General features: G+C 40.6%; 1 protein-coding gene across 1 annotated transcript; it reads left to right on the forward strand.

Annotated features, from left to right (window-relative positions):
* Positions 1 to 314: 314 nt before the first annotated feature.
* Positions 315 to 23,684, forward strand: thoc2 (THO complex 2). The gene is made up of 39 exons (XM_041951768.1): positions 315 to 392; positions 2,838 to 2,893; positions 4,056 to 4,147; positions 4,334 to 4,385; positions 4,556 to 4,626; positions 5,001 to 5,122; positions 5,255 to 5,388; positions 5,941 to 6,101; positions 6,379 to 6,471; positions 6,751 to 6,906; positions 7,351 to 7,523; positions 7,723 to 7,918; positions 8,006 to 8,044; positions 8,220 to 8,350; positions 9,442 to 9,543; positions 10,603 to 10,687; positions 11,290 to 11,383; positions 11,545 to 11,625; positions 11,753 to 11,849; positions 12,042 to 12,159; positions 12,286 to 12,465; positions 12,575 to 12,739; positions 13,251 to 13,526; positions 13,720 to 13,861; positions 14,255 to 14,412; positions 14,849 to 14,977; positions 15,090 to 15,221; positions 15,343 to 15,527; positions 15,985 to 16,160; positions 16,532 to 16,634; positions 16,835 to 17,220; positions 17,552 to 17,610; positions 19,149 to 19,184; positions 21,093 to 21,224; positions 21,458 to 21,524; positions 21,600 to 21,745; positions 21,934 to 22,010; positions 22,683 to 22,729; positions 22,825 to 23,684. The coding sequence occupies exons 1-38, from the start codon at positions 328 to 330 to the stop codon at positions 22,708 to 22,710; spliced, it is 4,695 nt and encodes a 1,564-aa protein (XP_041807702.1). The 5' UTR covers positions 315 to 327; the 3' UTR covers positions 22,711 to 22,729; positions 22,825 to 23,684.
* The last annotated feature ends 1,304 nt before the right edge of the window (positions 23,685 to 24,988 follow it).

Genomic DNA, 24,988 nt, shown 5'->3' on the forward strand with positions numbered 1-24,988 from the left:
TGTACTTTGTTAAATTCAAGGAACTCTCTTAAGATCTAAAAAGAAGTGCTTGTTTGAAATTGTGTTCTTTAATGGAAGTTAAACGTCGTCTAACTCGCTCAGTTGTGACCCTAATAGTTTGCTTATAAAGTAGTAGGAGCAAACTGAGCCCTGCTATGCACTGCGATGATACCACTACCTCTCACCAAACACAACAAAGCTTTCAGTAGCTCATGTCCGTCCACGCAACAGCGAGCTAGCTTCAGCTAGCGTAACGTTAGGCTAACCACCACATTTGACCCTGTGTGTGCCATGATGAATTAGATATCCGGGCTGTGTGTATGGAAGATGGCGACACTTATCCTCCCTGGCGAATGGATCAAGAACTGGGAAAAATCAGGAAAACACGAGTTGTGAGTTAATCTGAACCTAAACACAGTGTCAGGGGTTGTAGTGGTTTAACAGTTGTTGATTGATATGAACAAATTAATAAAAAAATACTCGTAGCTAGCGTTGCAGTTTGAGGCCAGTCTTTCCAGTGTTTGCTAGAGCTAACGTTAGGGGTAACGTTAGCAAGCTAGAAAGCATTTAAAGTGCCCCACTAACGTTAAACAACGCCGCTTTTTGAAAAAATAAGCACAACTTGTAAGCTACTTGATATCTGATTGTGAGTGTAGTCGATTTACCCGTCTAATGAAGCGGAGCCGTTACTTAAACGTAACTAGCTAAGTAGCTAACGTTACCTGCATGCTAGCAATATACTAGCTTACGCTCCCCCTTATTTCATTTGTAAACACGGTGGCTTTCAAAAGCTAGCTAAAGCTAGTTAGCTTCCATGTAGCTCACTTTCCACTTCGTTTTAGCCTCTGTTTTCAAGCTTATTTGGTGCCAAAGTTTAGGTATTCAGCCGGTGTTGTCTTCCAAAACACAATCGATGGAAAGTTAGCGGAAAAGCACTTCATAGACAGCGTTGTGTAACATTTATAGTAATAGTAATCAAGTGGAGGGAAACGACGGGTCGTGACATAGTGTTAGCCACAATGTTAGCTACAGCACCTGTGATGTCTGCTGACTTCTTAAACGTTGTATTGTCTCGGCACGACAGTTTGAAAAATAACAATGACACTTAGTAATTTTGGTCTATAAACGTTGTCTTTTGAAATGTAAAACATCTTGGACAAGAGAGCTGCAACGTTAACATGCATTAACTCGTTCCTTGTCAGTTCACGTTTAGCTAGCGGTACATATTTGTGTAACCCATCAGTCTGTTAACTAATTGAGAGTAACGTTATGTAGTTATGGCTTACCATATTTCCATACTTAATTATGCACTGGGTGCTTACGATAACCATCAAACATCAACTTTGTCCGCTCAACGTTAAAACCAACTAATCTAGGCAGCACCAAAGGAGTTCGCCTAAACATCATCTGGAAATCAATGCCTAGGACAGAATGGGGTTGCTAGATTTATCATGTTGAGAAGAGACGTTGCGTGAAGGAGATTTTCACATATACATTTCACAGCAGCCATCACATACAGGCGGAGACACAATAGGCTCATACACAGTGCTAGCTACTATTAGTGGTCGTAGGCCTTGCATATTTAAGTAAGGCCTGCAGTGAGATGCACCAACTCAAAGTACCCCACTCGTAGCTATGAAGATATGAAGCTTGTGTCTAAAGCTGAAAGCACTCTGACAGAAAATAATTTCAGATATTGCAACAAATTAGCAACTTGTAAAATGTCCCTATCAAGAGAAAAACTCATACATGTATTTAAATTATGCATAGTATTCCCTCTCTGTGGTGTCTTACTTACAGATCCCCTTCTGTGCACTGACTAAAAACATTTCATATTTAATGTAATCTCAGCTGCTGTGCAGAGCTGAGATGGAACTGTAAAGCTAAATAAATGTTATCTGGCTGGAAAAAGAAGCAGTTATTTCCCTTCCACAAAACAGCTAAATACATGATTATCATATATATGTCCTTTTGAGCAGCCCAGTGGTTAATCTGCTGGTCAGATGGTCTGGGTTTAACGCCCAATGTCTGTAAGCCCTGCAGACTCCCTGTCACTTCAGGGATGCCATGAGGTACAGCGACATCTCTGTAGTGGGCAGCAAGTGAAAAGGCGTTTCCACGTGCTAATAATGAAAGTGTCACATTGTTCTAACGTAACCACTATTTTTCTAGCCAAATAATGTATTTCCTTCATAAGCCATCTTACATTACTGTGGACGTTTAGATCTGCCTGTGTCTGTTATCAATCAGTTGTGCTAGTCAAACAGTGGAATTAATCAGTCGGAGAGACCAGGATGTGAAGTTGATTTACTGCTGTTTACCTTATTGCTTGGAGTAGTGAAAATGGCCTGGCAGCCTCTGATTATAAGCCATGCTGTGGATGACCTTAGGGCTCTGACACACCTCTGTCAGTTTGGCAGCATCTTAGCACTGAGCTGCTCCTTTCGCCAACCATTACCCTGATTAAGCACATTGATTCGGTGGCAGAGGTAGTCAGCTAGTGTATTGTCCTGTGTTCAAATGTAAGTTTTAAAGGAAGCCATTGAGGTGACACAAAGTGCGGGATCAGTCCATCATTGTGCTCACTCTTTGAGGCCAATTGGCTGTCAACGATGACAGCCTTGAGTTAGGTCTTTGGTTCTGTCAGTGTGGACACATCCAGATTGGTAAAGGTTTCCTGGGAGTTTTTGTAGTATTCCACTCAAAGGTTTGCATTAATATGATAAGCAGTATAAATCTGTCAGAGTGACTGTAGATATGTTAGATATAGGCAGTTTTACAGATTGTCATGTTTGAGTAGCAGTAACTGACCAGAATTTTGTCTCTTAACTTCGTAGCGTACAACTCTGCAAAGAACTTACAGAAAAAACAGATCATGGAAGTGAGATCAGAGGTAAGTCTCAGTTCTATTGTTTGTAGTCGACGTATTTAAGCTTTCCTGACATACACACGGATGCACGTCCATCAAGAAAAGGAAATCTTTTTAAATTATGTACCAAAGTTTGATAAAAATGGGTCAAATATGTTTGAAACAGTTTACAGTTGGAATGTTTATTTTGGCAAAAGCAGTGAGACAAAAGTATAATATTGATGTAATAATATTGAGATATCTGCAACCTATAAATTAGTTCACAATATATGATAATTTTATACCAGTTATATTTGTTGATAATTGTATCATAAAAGTTGGAATATGTATTAATTAATTGTTATTTTCACATTCATATCTGCAACATGCTGTTTTTGTTTTTAGCAAAGGGGAACAACAAAGTATTTATCACAATAACTAAACGCATGAACCCTTTAAACAATATTTTCTTGAATTATTGTTAATTGCAGTGCTAAATGCCACCAAAAGCCTCAGCAACTTGGCTGTGTTTCCTGGAATTTTTAGTTTGCTTTGAAATTGTTAGCAAACAACACATTTTTAATTCTCCAGTTTCTCAAATAACTGCCACACTGCAGATCGGTTTTTCATAATATGACAGCTGTCAGTAAAGCGACTTGGGAATAACCCTGTCACTGTTTGCTCCTGGGTAATTAGTTGATGAATGTCACCATGACTTTGTTGTTGCACAGCAATAAACATAAGTGTGACTGCAAACTGAAATGTTTTTGATAAGTTATCAAAACACAGACATGCACGAAAGGTTGTTTTACATAACATTAGTGCTAATTATCAATTTATGTATTAGTGGTCCCAGTCTTGGCGATATACGTCTGATCCGTACTGCATGTATGATAAAGCACAGTGCCTCGGTGCGATTCAGAATTTGTGGCCAGACTTGAAAAGAGGAATGGGAGAAAATTGTAGCATCTAGTTGTGCAAAGGTGATACAAACCTCTCCATATAAATTCAAGGCTTTAATTGTTACAAATGCCTCTAAATACTTTTTTCAAGTGGGTGAACACTTGACACACTCTGTTTCTGTTTTATATCGATACCCAATATAGCACATTTTTTAGACGCGCTTTTTCACATTTAATGTTAACAATTTATTTTTTCACTTCTGTCAGTTCAGTCAGATAATAATTGCCTTGTCTGTCCCCTCCAGATATACAGGCCGCCTTATACGAGCTCTGCTGGCAAGTTGTACAGGGGAACCTGAAGTTGGATCTTGTCACCAGCGTCCTTGGGGACATGATGGTAAAATAGCTTGTTAAATGTTTTTTATTCAAGAGTTAAACCAATGATAAAGACATACTACTGTCTGTGATGTATAGGCAAACCTTTTATTCCTTGTGTTTTGCCTGTTTTCATTTCATCATGCTAGTGGTCTGCACAGAATTTGCAATACCCTTTCATTTCAATTAACTTTTGTTTTGCTCTCAGGAACTCCGAGAGGACATGCCATCGATTTTAGCAGATGTTTTCAGTATATTAGGTAAATCTTTTCTTTATTTGAACATTGAATATTATTGATTATTGTATCTGAAGTACTGCATTAAAAGTAACTCAAATATAGTATGAAATATTATAATAGCTTTTAGTCGTTACCAAACTTGGCATATTTTTTGCTGTCATAATATTTTTTTTAAATGATGTTTTTCACAGATTTAGAGACTGGTGCACTGGAAGAAAAAAACAAACGTGACCATTACACACAACTGGTGGGAGCGTGTTTGGTAGGTCTTGATATTTCTGTACTAACATCATATTATTTTATATAACTGACAGAAAATAAATGTTTCTAGCATGCACTTTAGACTAAAAGAGAAGATAAAAGGTACCTAAAAAGGGGATATGTACCATCAAAATATGAGAACTTCATGACTTAGCATTTCACTTCATTGTTGCTGTTGTAACAGCGTTATATACTCAGGACAGGACATTGTTCTGAATGTGGAATAGTGTAGTTGATACGTAAGAATGTGACAATTTGGTCAGTTTGTTTATAACACTGTCTGTTGGTGTCGAAGATGCTTTACTGATTTTCATATCCAGGTCTGTGATAAACTACTGAAATAAATTAATTAACTAGTTACATTTTTTATTTCAGATTTTTGTTCCAGAGGCCATCCTGAAAGAGAGACTGGATCCAGAAACCCTGGAATCTCTTGGACTTATAAAACAAGCCCTTCAGTTTAATCAGAAGATTGTGAAAATAAAGACGAAACTGTTGTAAGTAGAGTGCACAGTTTAGTAGAGATATAGACATACATGAATAGAAAAGGCGTATATCAGTGTGTGAGGAGCACTCATTATGCTTAATAATGTGCTTCCACTGTTTGTGTCATCTTTTTATTTCTTCAGTTACAAGCAACAGAAGTTTAACTTGCTACGGGAGGAGAATGAGGGCTATGCTAAACTAATCACTGAGCTTGGCCAAGACCTCTCAGGCAACATCACCAGCCACCTTGTCCTGGAGAGCATCAAGTCCCTCATAGGTACCAATCAAGTCTTTTTCAGGGCGACTGCATTGAACGTGGTGCTACTTTGTGTCTAGCTCCAGTCTTACAAATCCTACATCCTCAGTCTTGGTGATTGTGGGCATGTTTTGTTTTGTAAATTGACAATCATGGATTTGATGAGTGTGAGGGTATACAAAGGGCTTCCCACTAGAACCCCCATCACACCTGACTGGTCACTTGTTAGATTTTACATTAGTTCTATTATGCTGCTAATGATACGGGGCATTGCATGGTCAAGTACCTCTATATCACACAACGTCTGGCCCCATGTGCTACAATCCAATGTGTTACATCTTCACGCCAAAGACTGTTGGTATTCTCGTCCATTCTTAGAGCAAGAGTTGTCAGGACTTTGGCGTCAGTAGCACCGGCTTTGAAACAACCTGTACCTATGCAGCTTTTTTACTGTATACTTTACTTACTTTACTTGTGACCCCCTCTTAAAAGTCATTACCCTTGTGTGATATTGATATTGTTTACTGACTGACTAATTTGTTTTTCCAATTTCCTGCTCTCGCGTGCCTGCAGGATGCTTCAACTTGGACCCTAATCGTGTATTGGACATAATCCTGGAGGTGTATGAGAGTCGATCTGACCAAGATGAGTTCTTCCTGTCTCTCATCAAGTCCTACATGTGCGAGCCCCTCACCCTTTGCCACATTCTGGGATTTAAGTTCAAATTCTACCAGGTGAGAATGTGTTCAGTAGTATAAACTGATCCTTGAGCAGGAAAATCCAAATTGGAATATGTTGATTCAGAGCCTTGTATATTTTATGTTGTAGCTTGTACAGTAAATTTTTTAATTCTTCCTAGCGATTTTATGGCATGTTTTCGTAAGATTAACAGATACAGTGTCTTTAATGACAGAACTCAATCTGTCCAGACAATCTCAAACTATGACCCAAAGATAATATATTTGATGTCAGTGATAATGAATTGATGTATTTTCCTGTGTCTGTCTTCAGGAGCCCAATGAGGAAACCCCCAAGTCACTTTACCACATTGCTGCTGCTCTGCTTCACCATAACCTGATAGAGCTAGAAGATCTCTATGTACATGTAAGGAAAAGAAACAACTCTAGTCCAGTGAATTGTGACAGTATTTAAAGGACACCATTGTTCAATTTACATGTCTGTCAGAATGTAGCAATATGAGTTTTGCAAATGTTAAACTAGAAGCAGTAATCCCGTGATGTCGTCAAGTTATTCATGTCATTATGATGTCAGAACTTTGTGTCAAATACAAAATGCAGCATTATTTCCCCTACATCACATATGAAGCATCTGTAATATGTCCTGAGACTAAACTCAGCTCTTTTGTTGCCTCTGTCATTCCAGCTTATGCCACTAGATGCCAACATTGTCGAGGAACACAAGAGAGACATCTCAGAGGCCAAGCAGATTGCACGCAAGCTGGTCATGGTTGTGTTGCCCTCAGAGAAAAGTGAAGACAAAGAAAAGGATAAAGAAAAGGAGGAGGAGAAGAATGAGAAGGTACTGAAGCACTTGTGAATATAAGGCTGTTCTGGAGGAAAGCTGTCAATCTGGATGGATATTGAGAACGGAGAGGATTGAGAGTGATGGGTGGAAATGATTTACAGCAGGGACTGGAAGGGAAACAGCACAGAAATGTCCACCCTTTAAAGCCTATTCTGCATCACCTGAATGCAAATTGTTATCGACCTACAGTAACCTACTTTAAATCTAATGATCTGAGAATCATTACATTTAAATGTATTATTATTTACTTCATTTGCTTGTATTGTCAGCCCCAAAACATGATATAGTTATATATGTAGATAGGAATAATTTTAAAAATTCATCATTGTGCTCATTATTTCCCCACTGCTCTTGACAGCTTTATTGAGTCAGTTATTGAACTTTGGCATAGTCAGTAATGCATAAACACTCAGTTGCTGCTCTTTTCTGTACCCACAGCCACCTGATAATCAGAAGCTCGGCCTGTTGGAAGCGCTACTTAGAATTGGGGACTGGCACCACGCCCAGAGTATTATGGACCAAATGCCTTCCTTCTATGCGTCTTCTCACAAGGCCATTGCACTGGCACTCTGCCAGCTTGTGCACCTGACTGTGGAGCCTCTTTACAGAAGGTGCTGATTTCTCTAATTTCTCTAATCTTCGCTTACTGCCCATTATGCACAGTCAAACCAGTACATGCATACATTTCTTTAACTCGTCTTGATACCAACATGCCATGCATACAAGTTCAGTAAAAAATGAAAATCAATAACTAGGCCAAATAAATGAAAAGAAAGCACAGGCTTTTACACACTGGTCTGTTCCTCACAGGGCTGGCCTCCCAAAAGGGGCGAGGGGATGCGTATTGCATCCACTGAGGAACAAGCGAGCCCCTCGGCCTGCAGAGAGCTTTGAGGACCTACGCAGGGACACATTCAGCATGCTTGGCTACCTGGGCCCTCACCTCTCCCATGACCCTATCCTCTTTGCCAAGATTGTGCGTTTGGGCAAGGCCTTCATGAAAGAGGTACAGAACCATAACAATTATATTACTACATCTGCACCACAGCCTAAATCTTATTTTGACCCACATTTGGTATCCCTTGCTTCTCAGCACCAAAGTGATGGCAGAGCGGATGTCAAAGACAAAATGGTAAGTATAAAAACTTAAAGACTTTGACTACATGGCACTCTGTAAATTAATATTTAAAAGAATAAAAGCACTGTTGTTTTGCTTTAATGGATCTGTCAGCTTATCTCATATACAGTATGTGGTGGTATATGTTACTTTAAGAACCTTATTCATGTTGATTGCATGTTGATTGCAGGATACACTATTGAGTTGTTTCCTGAGTATTGCCGACCAGGTGCTACTCCCTTCTCTCTCTCTGATGGAGTGTAATGCTTGCATGTCTGAGGAACTCTGGGGCCTGTTCAAACTCTTTCCCTACCAGCACAGGTGACACACACACACACACATTGCACTGTTTAATTGAGTTGTCTGATAGTAAACCCTCAGGCAGTGCTCCAGGATGGTGTTTACTAGCTGGCAAATAAAGAGCAGCACACACAAGCAAAGACTTTAAAACCATGCTTGATTGTTTAAAATGCTTTTTTATGTTAAGCAAACCATCTTTTCTGCTCCTGAATGATGCTAGAGTTTTATTTTTAGACCCTTTGTTCACATATCTTGGCACACTGCTGATGAGCAGTGACACTACTTCAGTTGTCTGTGTCAGTTTGTCACAGCTAATAATGCAACTTCTTTAGTTATTGAACATAGTAGCAGCAGTATTTCACACCAAACTGTGTCAACACTGTCAAAGGAAGCATTTGATTCAAGCTGAAAGTGGACAATTAGCTCAGTTCATTTATGCTCTGCTGTGTCAGTGTATTTTACAGTGGGTTGCTCTTTGTGCTGAAGTTGTTGATATATCCCGAGGGCTTTTTAAATATTCCTTGACATTGCTTCCTCCAAATATGATGCATAGCAAATTACTTGGTCCGATTTCCAAGTCAAACATCAGCAGTCCTTAAAAAAAAAAACAACAAAAAAAACCCACCAACAACAAGACAAAATGGATAGCAGAATGCAAATGAGGTAGAAATTGACCCTGCTGTGAAATCATCTCACACTGAACAGAAGTTTAACATCATGCTAGTCAGGAATTTGCTATTTACTATTTCAGGACTCTGTCAGTGCTCCAGACTAACTTTTCCACTGATACGATTGGTGCTACCAGCTTTCTCAGTTGGTCGCAGCAGCACAGGAATTTTTTTTTTTTTTTAATCTTTTAGACGTACACATGTGCAAGGTCCACACCCACCCTATTTTTCCTGTCTTTATTAGCAATGTAGCACAACATAGCATCCATATCATGGGATATTAAGCAGACATGCATGTTGCATATTATTTATTATCCACCATAAATACTTAGGTTGTCATCATTGTTGCATAAGCCGTTTTCTATTTCTATATCTGTCTGTTTCTTTGCGCTGTTAAAATAAACCTGCAGTTTCATAGCGCTTCCTCTCTCTGTGCTCCCTCAGGTACCGGTTATATGGACAATGGAAGAATGAGACCTATTCCAGCCATCCGCTGTTGGTTAAAGTCAAAGCTCAAACTGTGGAAAGGGCCAAATACATTATGAAGTAAGTCACTCTACAGAACCATTACTGTGCACTCATCTTTCTTTCTGCATTTGGTTGACTTTTGTTATGTCTTCAATCCAAACACCAGGTTGATTCTTGTGTCCTTGTAGGCTGCGTGCTTCCCATTGCGTATGTGGTTTAAAATGCGTCAGCCATTAATTCCCCATAATTCAGTCGTTCTGTGTTTTACAGATTGTTGCTTTACTTTGAAAAGATAAAGTAAACCCTGAATGAATGGGGAGCCATTTCCAATTCATTCAAGAGTAGGCTCAGTGCATTTTGTCAGTTGCCAAGTACATTTCTGGGATATTTCTCAGTGTCTCTCATTCCTTTGTTTTCGGAACATACTGCTCTGTGTTTTCCCAGAATCGCACATAACCTTACCGTCATCTGTGATTACTCAATTGAGAGGGTGGACAATAAATTCGGCCTTGAACACATCACACAGTGAGCAGAGGTTCACTGCAATCACAACACCAAGGCCATCTTTTATTTGTCCTGCTGCTTCTCCTTCACATCCATTTCATTTGTTAGCTCACCCTGTTCACAGTAATCTTCAGGAACAAATTCGATCAAATGTCAAAGACTGCTAATATCTGGTATTACTGTCCCAAATTTTTCTATGTTCATTTATGGCTTCAAAAAGCCAAAGCAAGTAACCTATGGTAAGACATTTAGGTTTATGTCTCTGAAATTTGCCAATTTGATAAAACATTGCTCAATAGGATGGGTAATTTGATAGTGAAAAAACAAATGCATGTGTCAGTGTTTGGTTTTTCACCAGCCATTTAAAGTTAAGGTGTATTGGAAGGACCGTTTAGCATGGACAGCATAAGAATTAAAATGGGATGTTTTCGTGCTGGTTAATTATTCCAACACTATTTGCTGTTGAAGAAATCAGTGGCACTGCTTTTATCTTAAGCTGACAACCATGAGAGCATTTTCCAACTGCTGTGAAGCTCTCAGTCTTTGCATTCAGCACACTTTGCATCATCATGTGTTTTTAATCTGATGTTTCCTGCCTTGTGCTCCCCCCCCCCCCCCCCCCCCCCTCTCAAGGCGGTTGACCAAAGAGAATGTGAAACAATCTGGAAGGCAGATTGGCAAACTGAGCCATAGCAATCCTACCATCCTCTTTGATTACGTAAGTGTATTTTGCTGTGATTATTTTATTTTATTTCAGTCTCATTTTGAATGATGCCAACATAGAAATTAATTCCAGCTTTTTGCAAGATGTAGCACCTTGCTCGCTCCATATACCAGTTGTGTTTTCCCCCCCGAGCGTCTGCTCTGGGGATTGTTTACACCCACAGCTCTGCTTACAAATCATGCATTCATGAATCAAAGTAAAAGCCACTTGGTAAAAACTCCCAAAACTTGGACTGTGTTCCTGCTGCATTAACAAAAACAATCACTTTGCATACTTTGGTATGATACACGAAACAGGGTTTGTGGTCTTAGCAATCACTTCAACATAACAATAATGTTTTTCCTCCTGGCATAAAATGAATTCACACTTGAAACATTGTAGATCGTATTGTGCTATGATAGTATTGTGCTATGATATATCCTTACACCCCTACACTTAAGCAAAGGTTTTGTTCTGTAACAGTAGTCTTTATAAGTGTCTATGTCACATGTCTCCCACTTCTGTAATTGAGTTCACTCCCCCCGCATCAAGTCAGGTGTAATGTATACCCTCTATAATTGATGTTTTCTGCCCTTCTCTGTCCTGCTGTATATCAGATGCTATCACAGATCCAATGGTACGACAACCTCATTGTTCCAGTGGTGGACTCCTTGAAATACCTCACATCCCTCAACTATGATGTCTTGGCCTGTATCCTACACTGGTCTCTGTTATTCAATTCACTAGCAACTGACCTCTGGGAGTGATTGAGTGTGTGAGTGAGTGAGTGTGTTGTTGGAGGCAGTGTGGCGCAAGTGTAAAGGGGTCTGCTTTCTCGGTCTCTATGCTGTTCCACTTAACTCTGTCTTCAGATTGCATCATTGAGGCTCTGGCCAATCCCGAGAAGGAGAAGATGAAGCATGACGACACCACCATCTCCTCATGGCTTCAGAGTATGTTGACGGTTAACTTTCCTGTTACTGCACAGCAGTCACATCATTCATTTGCATGCAAAAGGAGAGAAACCGTTTGATGTTTTAATGAGTATCTAACATACACCTGTTCTCCTTGTCAACCAAGGCCTGGCAAGTCTGTGCGGAGCCGTGTTCAGGAAATACCCAATTGAGCTGGCTGGCCTTCTTCAGTATGTCACCAATCAGCTCAAAGCAGGGAAGAGGTAAACTGCTCTAGATTACAAAGAAGAGGATCACAGATTTTCAGGATATGCTCAGTCCAAGCACCACTAGGCTTTAATTCGTTATTATCACTGGGTTAGCCTCTGGACTTTTCTTAATCAGTGCTTCACTCGTGCGTCTTTTTGTGCATCAGCAAATGAGCTTTGCTTTATACGTCCCTCCTCTCCCCACAGTTTTGACCTCTTGATCCTGAAAGAGGTGGTGCAGAAAATGGCTGGCATTGAGATCACTGATGAGATGACCTCAGAGCAGTTAGAGGCCATGACCGGAGGGGAGCAACTCAAAGCTGAGGTACGTAGACTCGAGTACAGTTATTATTCCCTAATGCGGCTCTTGAGCAAGATCTGTGTGACTACCTGGACCAGTGCTGCACCTGAGCTCAGGGCATTGCAATTATGGATGTGATACTGTCAACAGGGTGGCTACTTCGGCCAGATCAGGAATACTAAGAAGTCATCACAGCGTCTGAAAGATGTGCTTCTTGACCATGAATTGGCCTTGCCACTGTGTCTACTCATGGCCCAGCAACGAAACGGTGTGGTTTTCTTAGAGGGTGGAGAGAAACACCTCAAACTTGTTGGCCACCTCTATGACCAGGTATGCGCCCTATTTCAATAATAATTGAATCCATCTTTGTTTTTTAGCAGTAAGGTAAACAATTGAATGTCCCTCAGTTTATCTGATATAATAATTTGTATTCCTGCAGTGTCATGACACGTTGGTACAGTTTGGTGGTTTTCTGGCCTCCAACCTAAGCACAGAGGACTACATCAAACGGGTTCCCTCCATTGACATACTTTGCAACCAGTTCCACACGCCACATGATGCTGCCTTCTTCCTGTCTCGGCCAATGTATGCCCATCAGATTTTGGTGAGTGGACTCTGTTAGAGCCTTAGTGTGCATTATGTAATTTCTGTTATGGAGACAGATTGTAGTCTTTATTATCAAGAGAATGGTCAGGCAAACGTTTTTACTAGACAAATAACTTAAAATAAGATTTTTATTATAGAGTTGTGTGATGACATCACTTTCTCCTCATTTTGAAAATTTGAGCTCATGTCAGTTGACTTTCTGAATTTTGACTTTTGATTCTACTTAAAATGGAGCAGTTCTTCTCAGCAGACTGTCTTTCAACTGCCTTAAAGCTGATCCCCATTGTTGGAACAAAAAAAGTTTGAAAGAGGGCTTAAACATTATAGTTTTTTGGAAAATTGCGTACGTAGGTCAGTATTTAATTGCCTCATTTTGCCATTATTATATAATCTTACTTTTTGTGCCATTTGTATATATATGCATGTTATCACAAATAAACTATTTCAAATCAATTAAAGAAAAGGCTTAAATGTTTAGATTTTTTATTCTTTATCCACTCTACTCACAGTCAAAGTACGATGAGCTGAAGAAAGCAGAGAAAGGCAACCGTCAGCAGCCAAAGGTACACAAGTATGTGGCAGCCTGTGAACAGGTGATGACACCGGTGCATGAGGCTGTGGTGTCCCTCCATCCGGCCAGGGTCTGGGACGACCTCCGCCCTCAGTTCTATGCCACCTTCTGGTCCCTCACCATGTATGACCTGGCCGTTCCACATTCAGCCTACGAGCGTGAGGTCAACAAGCTCAAGGCCCAGATCAAGGCCATTGAAGAGAACCCAGAAATAGTAAGTTTGTCCATGGCTGTCGCTTTTACAATTTACAATTAACTGAAGCACTCGTGTAACTGACACAGTAGAATCTCTACATTTAGTTCACAAAAAGCAGCTAATGTAAAGGAGTGCAAGACTGTGATTGAAGAGCTGTCAGTGTTGTGCATAATTATAGTGTGTATATCCTTGTGGTTTCCTTCCAATGTAGCCCTTGAATAAGAAAAAGAAGGAGAAGGAACGCTGCACTGCCCTGCAGGAAAAACTGCAAGAGGAGGAGAAGAAGCAGCTGGAGCATGTCCAAAGGGTTCTCCACCGCCTCAAACTGGAGAAAGACAACTGGTTGTTGGCCAGTAAGTATCCTAATGTTAATGCCAGTGACAGGCTTGATGCATCTTACACTGCATATGCACAGTCTTCCACAATGCTGTGACTTCTCTGTTGAGAGAAAGAAAACGGTTCATCCATTTGAGTGTGCTTGATCTTAGAAACATTTATAGACCAAAACATACGTTCCTCCCTGCTTTCAGAAGGATATAACAGTTGTATAACAGCACATGTTTGGGACACACCATTTATATATCTTACGAGCAAAGAGAAATTAAGTTTTAACTGCATTTAGACACAATATGAATATATTAATGTAGTAAAGAGAGACATGAAGACAAAGCAGCATCAATATTTGAGGTAAATATTCTGTTTTATCTGCCTCTGTTACTAACACAAATGTAAATGCTTACTGACAGAATCCACAAAGAACGAGACCATAACAAAGTTCCTGCAGCTCTGTCTGTTCCCTCGCTGCATCTTCTCCTCCATCGACGCCGTGTACTGCGCTCGCTTTGTCGAGCTGGTCCACCAGCAGAAGACACCCAACTTCTGCACCCTCCTGTGCTATGACAGAGTAAGGCACTCGTATACAGACGTGCTCAGACACCTGCAATGATGATGATTAATTAAACTGTACTTTTACAGCCTTCTTCTCAAAGCCACAAAGTGCTTTAGGAAAAAAAGTATAAACATGAATAATGTGATTAATGAAGGCTCCAATTTGGCCCAGTCAGCAGAACAGTGACAGAAGTAGAAGATTAAAATAACACTAAAGAATAAATGTAAGTGTCAGAAATCCATTGAGTAGTGCAATGACCACTCTCGTACACCATCGAATTAAAGCTCGACAGACACGTTAAATAAGTCAGACTCCAATTAACAGCAGTTCTGAGATATTAAGCACCAAAAGCTTTGACATACCATCTGGCAAAAGTTTCAGACTTTTCCACAAGCAGCTTGTGTTTGAACGTGTTATTTAAGCCAACGCACCACATTATGTCTCTCTGCAGGTATTCTCTGCTATCATTTACACTGTCGCCAGCTGTACGGAAAATGAGTCTCACCGCTATGGACGCTTCCTCTGCTGCATGCTGGAGACGGTGACCCGTTGGCACAGCGACCGTGCAGTCTATGAGAAGGTGTCCAGTTCTACCTGTCTCTCTACACCTGTCACTTTGATGTATTTGTAGTAATTTCTAATGTAAGATGAGATGATGAATTAATCAGTCTCTTTTTATGGTGTGGTCATAGGAGTGCGTCAATTACCCAGGCTTCCTGACCATCTTCAGAGCCACAGGCTTCGATGGAGGGAACAAAGCGGATCAGCTCGATTATGAAAACTTCAGGCATGTGGTGCACAAGTGGCACTACATGCTCACTAAAGTGAGCTGCCCTTCTTCATCGTATTTCTCTCCTTGAAAATTCTGTCCAGATAATGGCAGTCAGAGCTCTGTGGAAGGTGTGTAATTTATGTTATCATGTCCTCCGTATCTGCTCCATCCAGGCTTCGGTTCACTGCCTGGAGACGGGAGATTACACCCACATCCGGAATATTCTCATCGTGCTTACCAAGATCCTGCCCTGCTACCCCAAGGTCCTGAACCTGGGCCAAGCGCTGGAGTGCCGTGTCCACAAGATCTGCCTCGAGGAGAAGGACAAGAGGCCAGACCTCTATGCCTTAGCAATGGGGTAACACAGCATTGTGTGCTGTTCAGCTCTCTGCGGAGCATACACTTAACATACATTATCATAACAAAATGGGAAGATGGGGTCCTGAAAAAGAAGAGTAGTGCGTGTTATGTAATTAGTTTAATTTATATATGTTTTATTTTAATATCTGTTTAGACACCTAGGAGTGGCAATAGGTGACTGTAGCCCACACATTTGAGCTTCGAGTGGTCAATCAATTAGCTTGAATGAATATCCTTTTCTTGGTGAAGCCTGTATGTAGGTGGATACTGATCCCCGCTTATGAGTGTCCATGGTGTGTTTATTCATAGCCAAGTATGCAGGGGGGTAATTGCAGGGAAATGCTGTGCCGTGCTAAGTTAGTTCTCCTTTTTGTTTTTTTTTACACCGTGTGATACGCAGAAGTTCTTGCGAGGTTTTGTCTCTGCCATGTGCAAACCCTTTATGCATCTTACAGTTATTCAGGTCGGTTGAAAAGCCAGAAGGTGCACATGGTCCCTGAGAATGAGTTTCACCACAAGGAGCAGCCAGCGCGCAGTGCCACCCCTGCCAATCAACAGAACGGCCCCGGCAGTACAGGCAAGCCTGCCACCAGCACGAGCAAGACGGAGGAGGGGACGTCAGAGGATAGCGGTGAGTGATGAGAAACTCGCCAAGGCTGTTTTGAATGCAGTACAGTTTTGTTAGTTTACAAATAAGGAACCAGGCACATGATAGTATTGTTAGATTTAACTTCTTGCTTTCATCTGCAGTGTCACTGCTGAATCATTCTGTTTCAGATATGTGGTTTAATTAAAATTGGTAATTATTAAACCCTTATGCTTTGTTTGTTGTTGTCTATATGCAATATTGTTCAGAGCAACAAAAATATACATGGCAGATTGATTTAAACATTACTATCCTTCTTATAAAACTCTTCAGTGTGCAAAAGCGTGTATATGTTGCTGTTTTACGCCTGACAGGTGCTGCAGATTCTAAATCCTTCTTGGCTTGTTTTTATGCAGATCGGGGCAAAGATAAATCTCAGGGGAACACAAAGCCAGTGAACAAAGCCAACAGTGCAGCAGCCAAAGTGACCACCAGCAATGGGAACGGTGCTCTGAACAGGTAGGCATTTCCAGAGCTTCTGTGACACTAAATTATCTTAAAGCTTAAAAAAGCTTCAGAACTCTGCAAGTACTGATATTGTGTCCAACTAGACCTCTAGTACTGTCTGTAAGTTTTGTGATACAACAGCTCAGCAGAATCGTTTGTGAAACATTTCTGAATAAAGAATTTTGAAAAAGGAAAAATTAATCTCTTTGCAGCACCAAAGCTGTTAAAGAGCGGGACGATAAGGAGAAGAGCGGCAAGGAGAAAAAGGAGAAAAAGGAAAAGACACCAGGCAGCACTCCCGAGACCAAGGCGGAGAACCGCCGGGAGAAGCAGAGAGACGAGAGAGCAGGGAAGGAGGAGCGGGCGGCACGCGAGGGTAAGGAGAAGACCCCCAAGGCAGACAGGGAGAAAGTGAAGGCCGAGGAGAAAAACAGCAAAGACGACAAGGCCAAGGCCGGCAACGGGGAGCCCGTAGAGCCATCCAGGGACCGCGATGCCGTCAAGGAGTCCAAGAGCAAGGAGAAAGGAGACAGGAGCGCTGTGGCCGGGTCCCTCAAGTCACCAGTTCCCAGATCGGAGTCAGCCGAATCTGAGAGGGGTAAGGAGTTTTTTTCTGGTCGTCTGTTTCACTGCTGTGTTCTCCACACAGCTCATAAAAAGTATTTCGACTGCATTGCCAGACCACATGCGCTGTCGATAAAAGTATTCACACCTCTTTTACTTTGATGCCCTGCTGTTTCAACACATTAACTTTAATACATCAAATCAAAGAAAGAAAACGCTTGCAGGAAGTTTGGATGTTTGGAAGACGAATGTTGTCCCCCCTTGTGACATGTCTGTCAGTTATGAATGGCTAAAAAGAGGCTTTTCTTGAAGGTTGAGCAGTGTAGCTTAGTTAACCACCCGTTTCCTTCTTCTTGTCTTTGCAGATCACAAAAGACGAAAGCTCGACAGTCACTCTTCTCCGTCCCACTCCTCGTCTGTTAAGGTTAGTATGGCTTGAGGAAGGCTGTGCCCGTTTCTTCTCTATCTGCCGGAGCGTTCCCTGATGTTGCACATTCCAGCAGCCCCGAAGATCACCAAGGAGAGTTGTCGTACATGCGCAGGCATGGCATCTGGAAATCCCAACCTAATCCATGGGAGTTGGAAAGCATTCCATGGACATCAGCATTATATTTTGCAGAATTGGGAGAAAAGCCCTCAAAGACTTAGTCAAGAGAATATTGTGTATAATGAGTATTTTCATATTGAAATATTTATCTATTTTCATATTGTTGAAAGCAGTCAGTGTGCCTTGGGAAGAAAGTTTTTTTTTTAAGCATTTCTATATTCTTCGTGGATTTTTTTTGCTTTTGAAAATAATATCCACCTCAAGTAAAAATGGCTTGCCAAATCAAGAGCTTTCGCATTTTCCAATGGCAATGGCATTTTTTTTTTTTTTTTTTTTTCTTTTTACCCCGGGAGCAGTGTTTCACTACTTGAAATGGTGCCCAAGATTATTTTCCCTGTTTTTGGGAGCTGAGAAGATTCCCTGGTTAAAGTGATAAAGTATTTTACTTTCCCCTCATCGTGCCCGGATCCAGCGCAGAGTCGGATGGTGTCCAGCAAACCCCTCTGCTGTAGGAGCACCTCTCTGCTGCGGCTGAGTCATCAGCCCCCACCCCCCACTATCTCCGTTTGCTGCGGCCTGCATGCAGCCTTCACGTCATGAGACGCGTGTCCAGTCAGTCCTGCCGGCCCCTACAACGCTGTCCCCCACAGCTACCAGCCATCGGCATCAACAGTCGTACTACCTCCTGGCAAGCATTCAATGGAAAATCAGAGCCACCAGCACCTGAGATCAACGGAGAAAATGAATGTCGCAGTTTTGAATCAGCCAAAAATGCAGAGGAAAATAAGCCTGCCCCTACAAACAGAGAGGGAGGGAAAGAGTGGGCGAAGCCTGAATCGTCTGGAGCGTTGCCCAAACCACTGGAAGCTTGTGATAGGTCTTTATTTTACCCTTCCACCAGAGAAATAGGCTCCCTGTGTCTTATCCATTCCTGAACTGTAAGTGACAGCAACAGTTACCTATGTAGGGATGCAGTCAAGCACATAAGAATTGAGTGATTTCTCTTACACACACAGGCACACACATACACATACATTATTTACAGCACTTGCACTTTAGATGTATTGAATACCAGCTGCGCTGTAGGACTTTTCTATTATGCTGCCTGAAATTGCAGACATGTCTGTAGTTATATGACTAGCAGTTATTTCATATATGCTCAGGGTTTTTCTATTTTAAGCATTGACATTCCAGATGTTGAGCCTTTGAACTCTCCTCTATGTAATAACCTTTTCAAAGCCTTAGTCCTTGAAGGTCAGAGGTCAAGGGAGACGTATGCTGTTGGTCCGGCCAGCCCCGACTCCCCCAACCCCCCACCCCCACCCCTTCTTCCAACTCTCTACTGCTGTCTGACAACCTCCTCCCAAACCCCCACCCCCTCCCAGCTCATCTGTCATCTCCATTCATCCCTACAGGACAATAGCAACGAACCCAAGGAGTCCACATCCAAGGTTTGAACTGACTCTGCTACTCGCACCTTCTCTCGGATTGTCTCTTTTGTTTACAACAGCTGGCAACAAATAACACATTCTACATGTCTGTGACTTCCTCCATCTTTCCATATTTTGCAATAGTTGTGGATTGATTCATGTGTCACCTCTACCAAGGTTGATGGTAATCTGTTAAGATACATCATTTTTTTGACCACTACATCTGACATATCACCTTTATAAAGTTGTTGTGGCAAACGTCAAACAATCTGCTGGATGTGAAAACCAAAATAACGAGTTAAAAGAGGCTATAAGGCTCAGGAGAACTGCAGTCATGTGATGATCTCTGTGGGTTCGTCACTACAAGCAACACATTATGCATCGTCATTTGATCAGTTTTTAATGTAGAAAATATTGACGAGTTTAGCTTTAAAGTTATTCTTTTCAGTAAAAACTCCTTGATTCCCTGATTTGTTCTATTTTAGGATAATAGTTGGTCATTTGATGACAAATTCATTGTAGACAACAAAAATCATTCATTGAGACAACAGTTGTCACAACATTGAATCACATTTCATGTAATTGGTTATTTTGACACTGATGTACAGAAACATAAAAGAATTCTGTATTAATCGGCCTGACTTAATTACAAATGGAATGAAATAATGTCATTAGTGTTCTCTTTCATCGGGCTAATATTTTGTAGCAGCAGCTATTCCAGCCTTGTGTCTGTGTGTATATATAGGTATCATCTGCACCCTGCACTTCTGTCTGTTGGTCACTGTCTGTGATTCACTGATATAAGAAAGTCGTAGAAGTCGAATGCTGTGTCGGGGTAAAAGCTTCCAGCGTGACTCAAATGTTTCACAGAATGCTCTCTGTTATTGTGAAAAACATCTCAAGTCACTGAATAGCATGTGCCTGCTTAGGACCATGTTCATTGTTAGGCATCACGTATTCCCACATAAGCATATACTGTATTACGCCCCGTGTGGTAACATTTTACTTCAAGTCCCCTGAATAACTTCAAGTATGAAAACAAATGTTATGTTGTTACAGCTTCCTTTTACTATGTCATCATTTATTATTTGTTTATAAAAGAGTTATGGTTGTTGGCAAATGCTTCCAACCACATTGTAGGTTGTTATATTTTTTATGTTTATACAGTGCTTGTAAAATGCTAAATAGGGGAACTTAAGGTAAAGTGCTGCCCACTGTGCAAACTGTAAAGTATAATACATTATGGACAACTCCTGGAACGAATATTTCCAGTTATTTTCAACTTCTACTTTCTGCTGTTGCATTGAAGTGAAGTGTTGAGTCGTGCGTTCACTGGGAGCTCACACTGATCTCCAGTATCAATAGGACCAATGATATTTAGTCACAGCACGTTTGTTTGTTGTTACCTGTTAAAATCATGCTTGTTTGGAGACACGAGACTTCAGTGAGTGCTGCATTCATGCTTCAGTAGATCTCTTGAACTGGGCACAGCTTTATTTGGATGAGTGAGGTCTCTGTTAAACAGCAGTGCCTCTGCAGTGATATAATTAATGAAATTCTGACCACAGTCAGCCTGATCAATACTGGCTACAAAATGGGGCGTCTGAGCATAAGTAGTGCAGCAAAATTTTCCTTGAATATGTGTATGCTTCAAAAGGGTTTGAATTTGGATTGTCAGTAATTGATGTACAAATAGAAATATAATCATCAGTCAATATTTGTAATTGTTTAGACCAGTGCTGGGTAACAAAGAACATTTCAGTCTTTAGGTGTTTTCACTCTTGTTTTGTTGCCAGTGTGGGTCATTTATTTCCAACACAATAACTTAATACATTTGTAGTGACATTAACACTCAATTTAAAGGCACCCCTGACAAAATAAACACATTTGTGTTTGTCTTGTTCTGTTCATATATAATTGTCTTTGCAGCACCACATCAACTACAATTCAGTAGCCCGGTCCAAGAGCAGAGAGAGGGAGATGGAGAAGAAAGATTCAGACAACACACAAGGGCGGTCCAAAGAGAAGAAGGAAGAGAAGGATCGGAAAGACAGGAAAAGAGTCAGTATTTAATGAGACAGCTGCACTGTGGGAAATGGGTTTTTGGAAAGGTTGTCCTCGGCCGTCCAAGGGTTCTTTTTTCTTAATGCACACTAACTCTTGTTCTAAACTTTCCCAGTGTTCATATGAGTGCGTGTGTAACTGCTCAGCTGGCATCTGTCAGTGAATGAAATCCCAACAGTCAGGATTTGCTGTCACCACCATTAACGTACTGTATGTTGCTTTTCTTTTAGGACCATGCTGTCAGTGACCGCGAGACGAGCCAAGAATCCAAACGCAAAAAGGATGAGAATGGAACCAGTACGTCTGTTCTTGGCAAATCTGAAGTAACAAATACAGCACAACAAAGAGCTAAACTGAACCTTCTCTCCCCAGATTCCTCCAAAAACAGCAAGAGCACGAGTCCTTCCTGTGACTCCCCGCTTTTAGCTGAAAAAGAGAAGAGCAAAAGATCCAAATCTTCCAGTAAAGAGAAGGCAGAGTCTGTGAAACCTGAGCGAACGTCCTCTGGAGGCAAAAAGGTCAGCTCAGTTTGTCACACTCCCTCCTGATCTGTTTGTAGAGCGAGTGACCGTCAATGCATCAACTCATTGCCTTTTCGTACCTCATCTCAAAAACTTTTTCAGTGAAAGCATTGTTTGCTTACAGCTTATTTCCAATACTGCTGATCTGTTGTAATTTATAATATCTTTGTGGTCTTGTGCTGCAGGAGTCCAGACACGATAAGGAGAAATCTGAAAAGAAAGAGAAGAGGGACAGCAGCGGAGGCAAGGAAGAGAAAAAGCAATATCCTTAAACGTGACACCTAAATCACAATTCTGGGTGTTTTGCACTGTGTGAATATTTTAATATTTAAAGTTATGGAGTCGTTCAGTTGGGGTTGCCTGCTCTGCTGAAGGCCGTTTGTGGTCGCCACTGTCACATGAATTAGCTTGTTTTAAAACTAAACATTTGTGCAGTTCAGCATGTGTTCAGTGCACTAAATTAGTTTCCCATGAGCTGTTGTGAGAGAATGGCATCAGGGTTTTTTTTTTTTTTTTTTTTTTTTTTTACAGTTCTTTGTCACTGAACTCAACTCAGTTGCAGTAACTGTTCAATATTACATTGAGAAGCCAGTCAACACGACCTGCTTATAAACATAATTAGTTGGCTAATCGTCAGCATATAACCATTGGACTTTGACTTATAATTTGAGCTTTTTACTGTGAGCTCATTTCAGCCTTCAGTAGCCACAGCCCCCTCTGCCACAATGTGCCAGGCTGAACTGATGATTTACATCATGTTACACTGTGCTGGATCAAATGCTTTTTATACCACAGCTGCACAATGAAAGCAAATCAACCTGGATGCTCTGAGGCTCGTCTCTGTCCTACGACAAAACAGATTTTTTTGACTAAAGTAGTTCAGTGTGTCCATCAGCATTTTTGGTTTATTGACCGTTTCCCTTAACAATCATACTCATAAATCCTCTGACAAGCACAGATAATGTGCACTAATGAGTGAAGGTAAGATGCATTCAGCTTCTTTGTAAACCTCTCTCAGTACAACATCTGTGTGGTCAGTATTTCATGTATTTTCTCTCCTCTCTGTTCTGCTGCAGAACTGAAGAAGCTGTGTTTTTATTGCAAGACATCTGCAACTCTGTTTGTACTATGTTGTTAACTCGTACTCTCATTTCTGCCTGTGTTGTTTTGCTGTAAACTCCCCTCCCAAGTGTTGTTAGCTGTAGTCATCTCAACTTACAGATCACCTCATTATTTTTCCATTTTGCTATACAGCAAACATGCTGAAACATGTTTTTTTTTTTTTGTTGCTTTTTTATTATCCAATATGGGCACAATGTGCTGCTCTAATCACATCATTATTATTATTATTGTTATTCTAATTAGAAAAGTGGTTACTGTATGAAATGGTCTCTTGGTAACATCTGGTCACAGATCCATGCTTGAAATTTTTTTTTCTTTTTGTATGTTGTCACAGGCTATGCTTTTTGCCGTTTTATTGGAGTTAACATGCTTTCCATACTCACTTACCTCATATCCTATTTGAGATACGTAGATACTTCTTATTTATTTATCTCCACCTTTTAATCCAAGTAAGACAGTATGCGTAAGTGAGGAGAATCGATACAAAGGACCAGTTTGTATATTGTGTACAATAATAAAGAGAGTAACATGAAATCATGTTATTTCTTTTTTCTTTCGTTTTTGATGTCCCATACAGTCCTTTTGTGCTTTTGTGTTAATCAGGTTTTTACATAATTTATAAAAATGCCAGTTCGACCTTTATTAAAATGTAGAATTGTAAAGAAAAATCTGACAGAAAAAAAATCTTAAGCTCTGTACTCCAAATACAACTGTTTCGAAAATGACTTTTTGGAGATTTTATCTGCTGTACTCAATGAGTGTAAGCTTTTTTTAAAAAAAACAAGCAAACCAATAAACCATAGTTTTCCTAGTGTGTCACTTTGATCATGTCTTTTATCTTTCTTTCTTTCTCCACTAACAGGAAGCTGATCATCCACAGATAATACATCAAAATATTTTAACACTGGACTTTATTAGTGGCATGAGGCAACGCAAGAGCCACTCGCCTCTATAGCTCAAAGAGCTATAGAGGTGAGTGGCTCGAGTGCGAAAATTATTCGCAAAAAACTGCGAAGAATTTCCCATAAGAAATGAATGGGAAATTTCCTCAAATTTCAGCCTTTTTATAATTGTCCGCTGCGTCGCCATACTTTCTCCTAGAGACTTCATTCAAACTTTAAAACGTAGATAATTTTGTCAGGTCGAAATGAACCTTGGCACATTTTTTGATATCTCTTACGGTTTTCGAGCTATGACCATCTGAAGACCATAAAGATTCTCAAAAAAATGCTCAGAATTTCTCCCTCTAGAGTGGATGACATCATCAGTTAGAGTGAAAGAGCCAGTGAGAAAATCGCCTGAAATTTTTTCTAAAATTGCCGTAAAATCCAAGCGGTGAATAGGAGACACATAATTTTTGGATCTTTTTGTAGACAAACCTTTCTTCTCTCATCAAAGTTAAATTTTAAAGGGTTAGCCCCCACCAAATTTAAATAAAGATTGATCTTGCGCCAGCTGCCCTGCTCTGCTGCTCCATTTAAACCCATACAATCTCCTGTTTTCCGAGTCGCAGCCTGTCGGAGTGTGTCTTTTTAAATCAACCATTTAGTCATTTTTCTAAAGAATATCTGGACAGAAAACACACGTACATCTGGCCCAGACTTGTCCGCATCTCACAGTGTAATCGGTTTTTTGATAGCAGCTACGGTTTTGTCACAATCACAAGTTGTTCGTAAGAAATCGACAGTGAAAAAGTAGCTGTTCAAGGGGAGAATTGTCAACAGGTGCAACTGTCATTTACAGACATGTGTGTCTAGTTTTCTTTACTGTTCCTAAGTCAGATGCAGTTTGATGGTAACAATAATCACTCTGAACTCTCACTCATTCCTCAGATTTAGTTTGTTTTCAATCTCTCCTGTTGAGCCACAACACTGACAGCTACAGTTTGGTGACGAGTCTTACAGACCAACCTCGACACTCGACTGGAACTTTTTATTATTATGTTCAATTAAAGCGCTGATCATTGCCATTAACTTGAAATCCATGTCTGTTTACTAGTCAAAGGACTACTGCTGTCCTACACAGCAGGGTTTCTGTACCTATTTAATGTCACACCTGCTGAAATAATACAGAGGTAACCCTTCATTTTATGGGTCACAGAGAGAAACTGTAAAGTCA

This window comes from Chelmon rostratus, chromosome 14 (assembly GCF_017976325.1).
Source record: "Chelmon rostratus isolate fCheRos1 chromosome 14, fCheRos1.pri, whole genome shotgun sequence".
Classification (NCBI taxonomy): domain Eukaryota; kingdom Metazoa; phylum Chordata; class Actinopteri; order Chaetodontiformes; family Chaetodontidae; genus Chelmon; species Chelmon rostratus.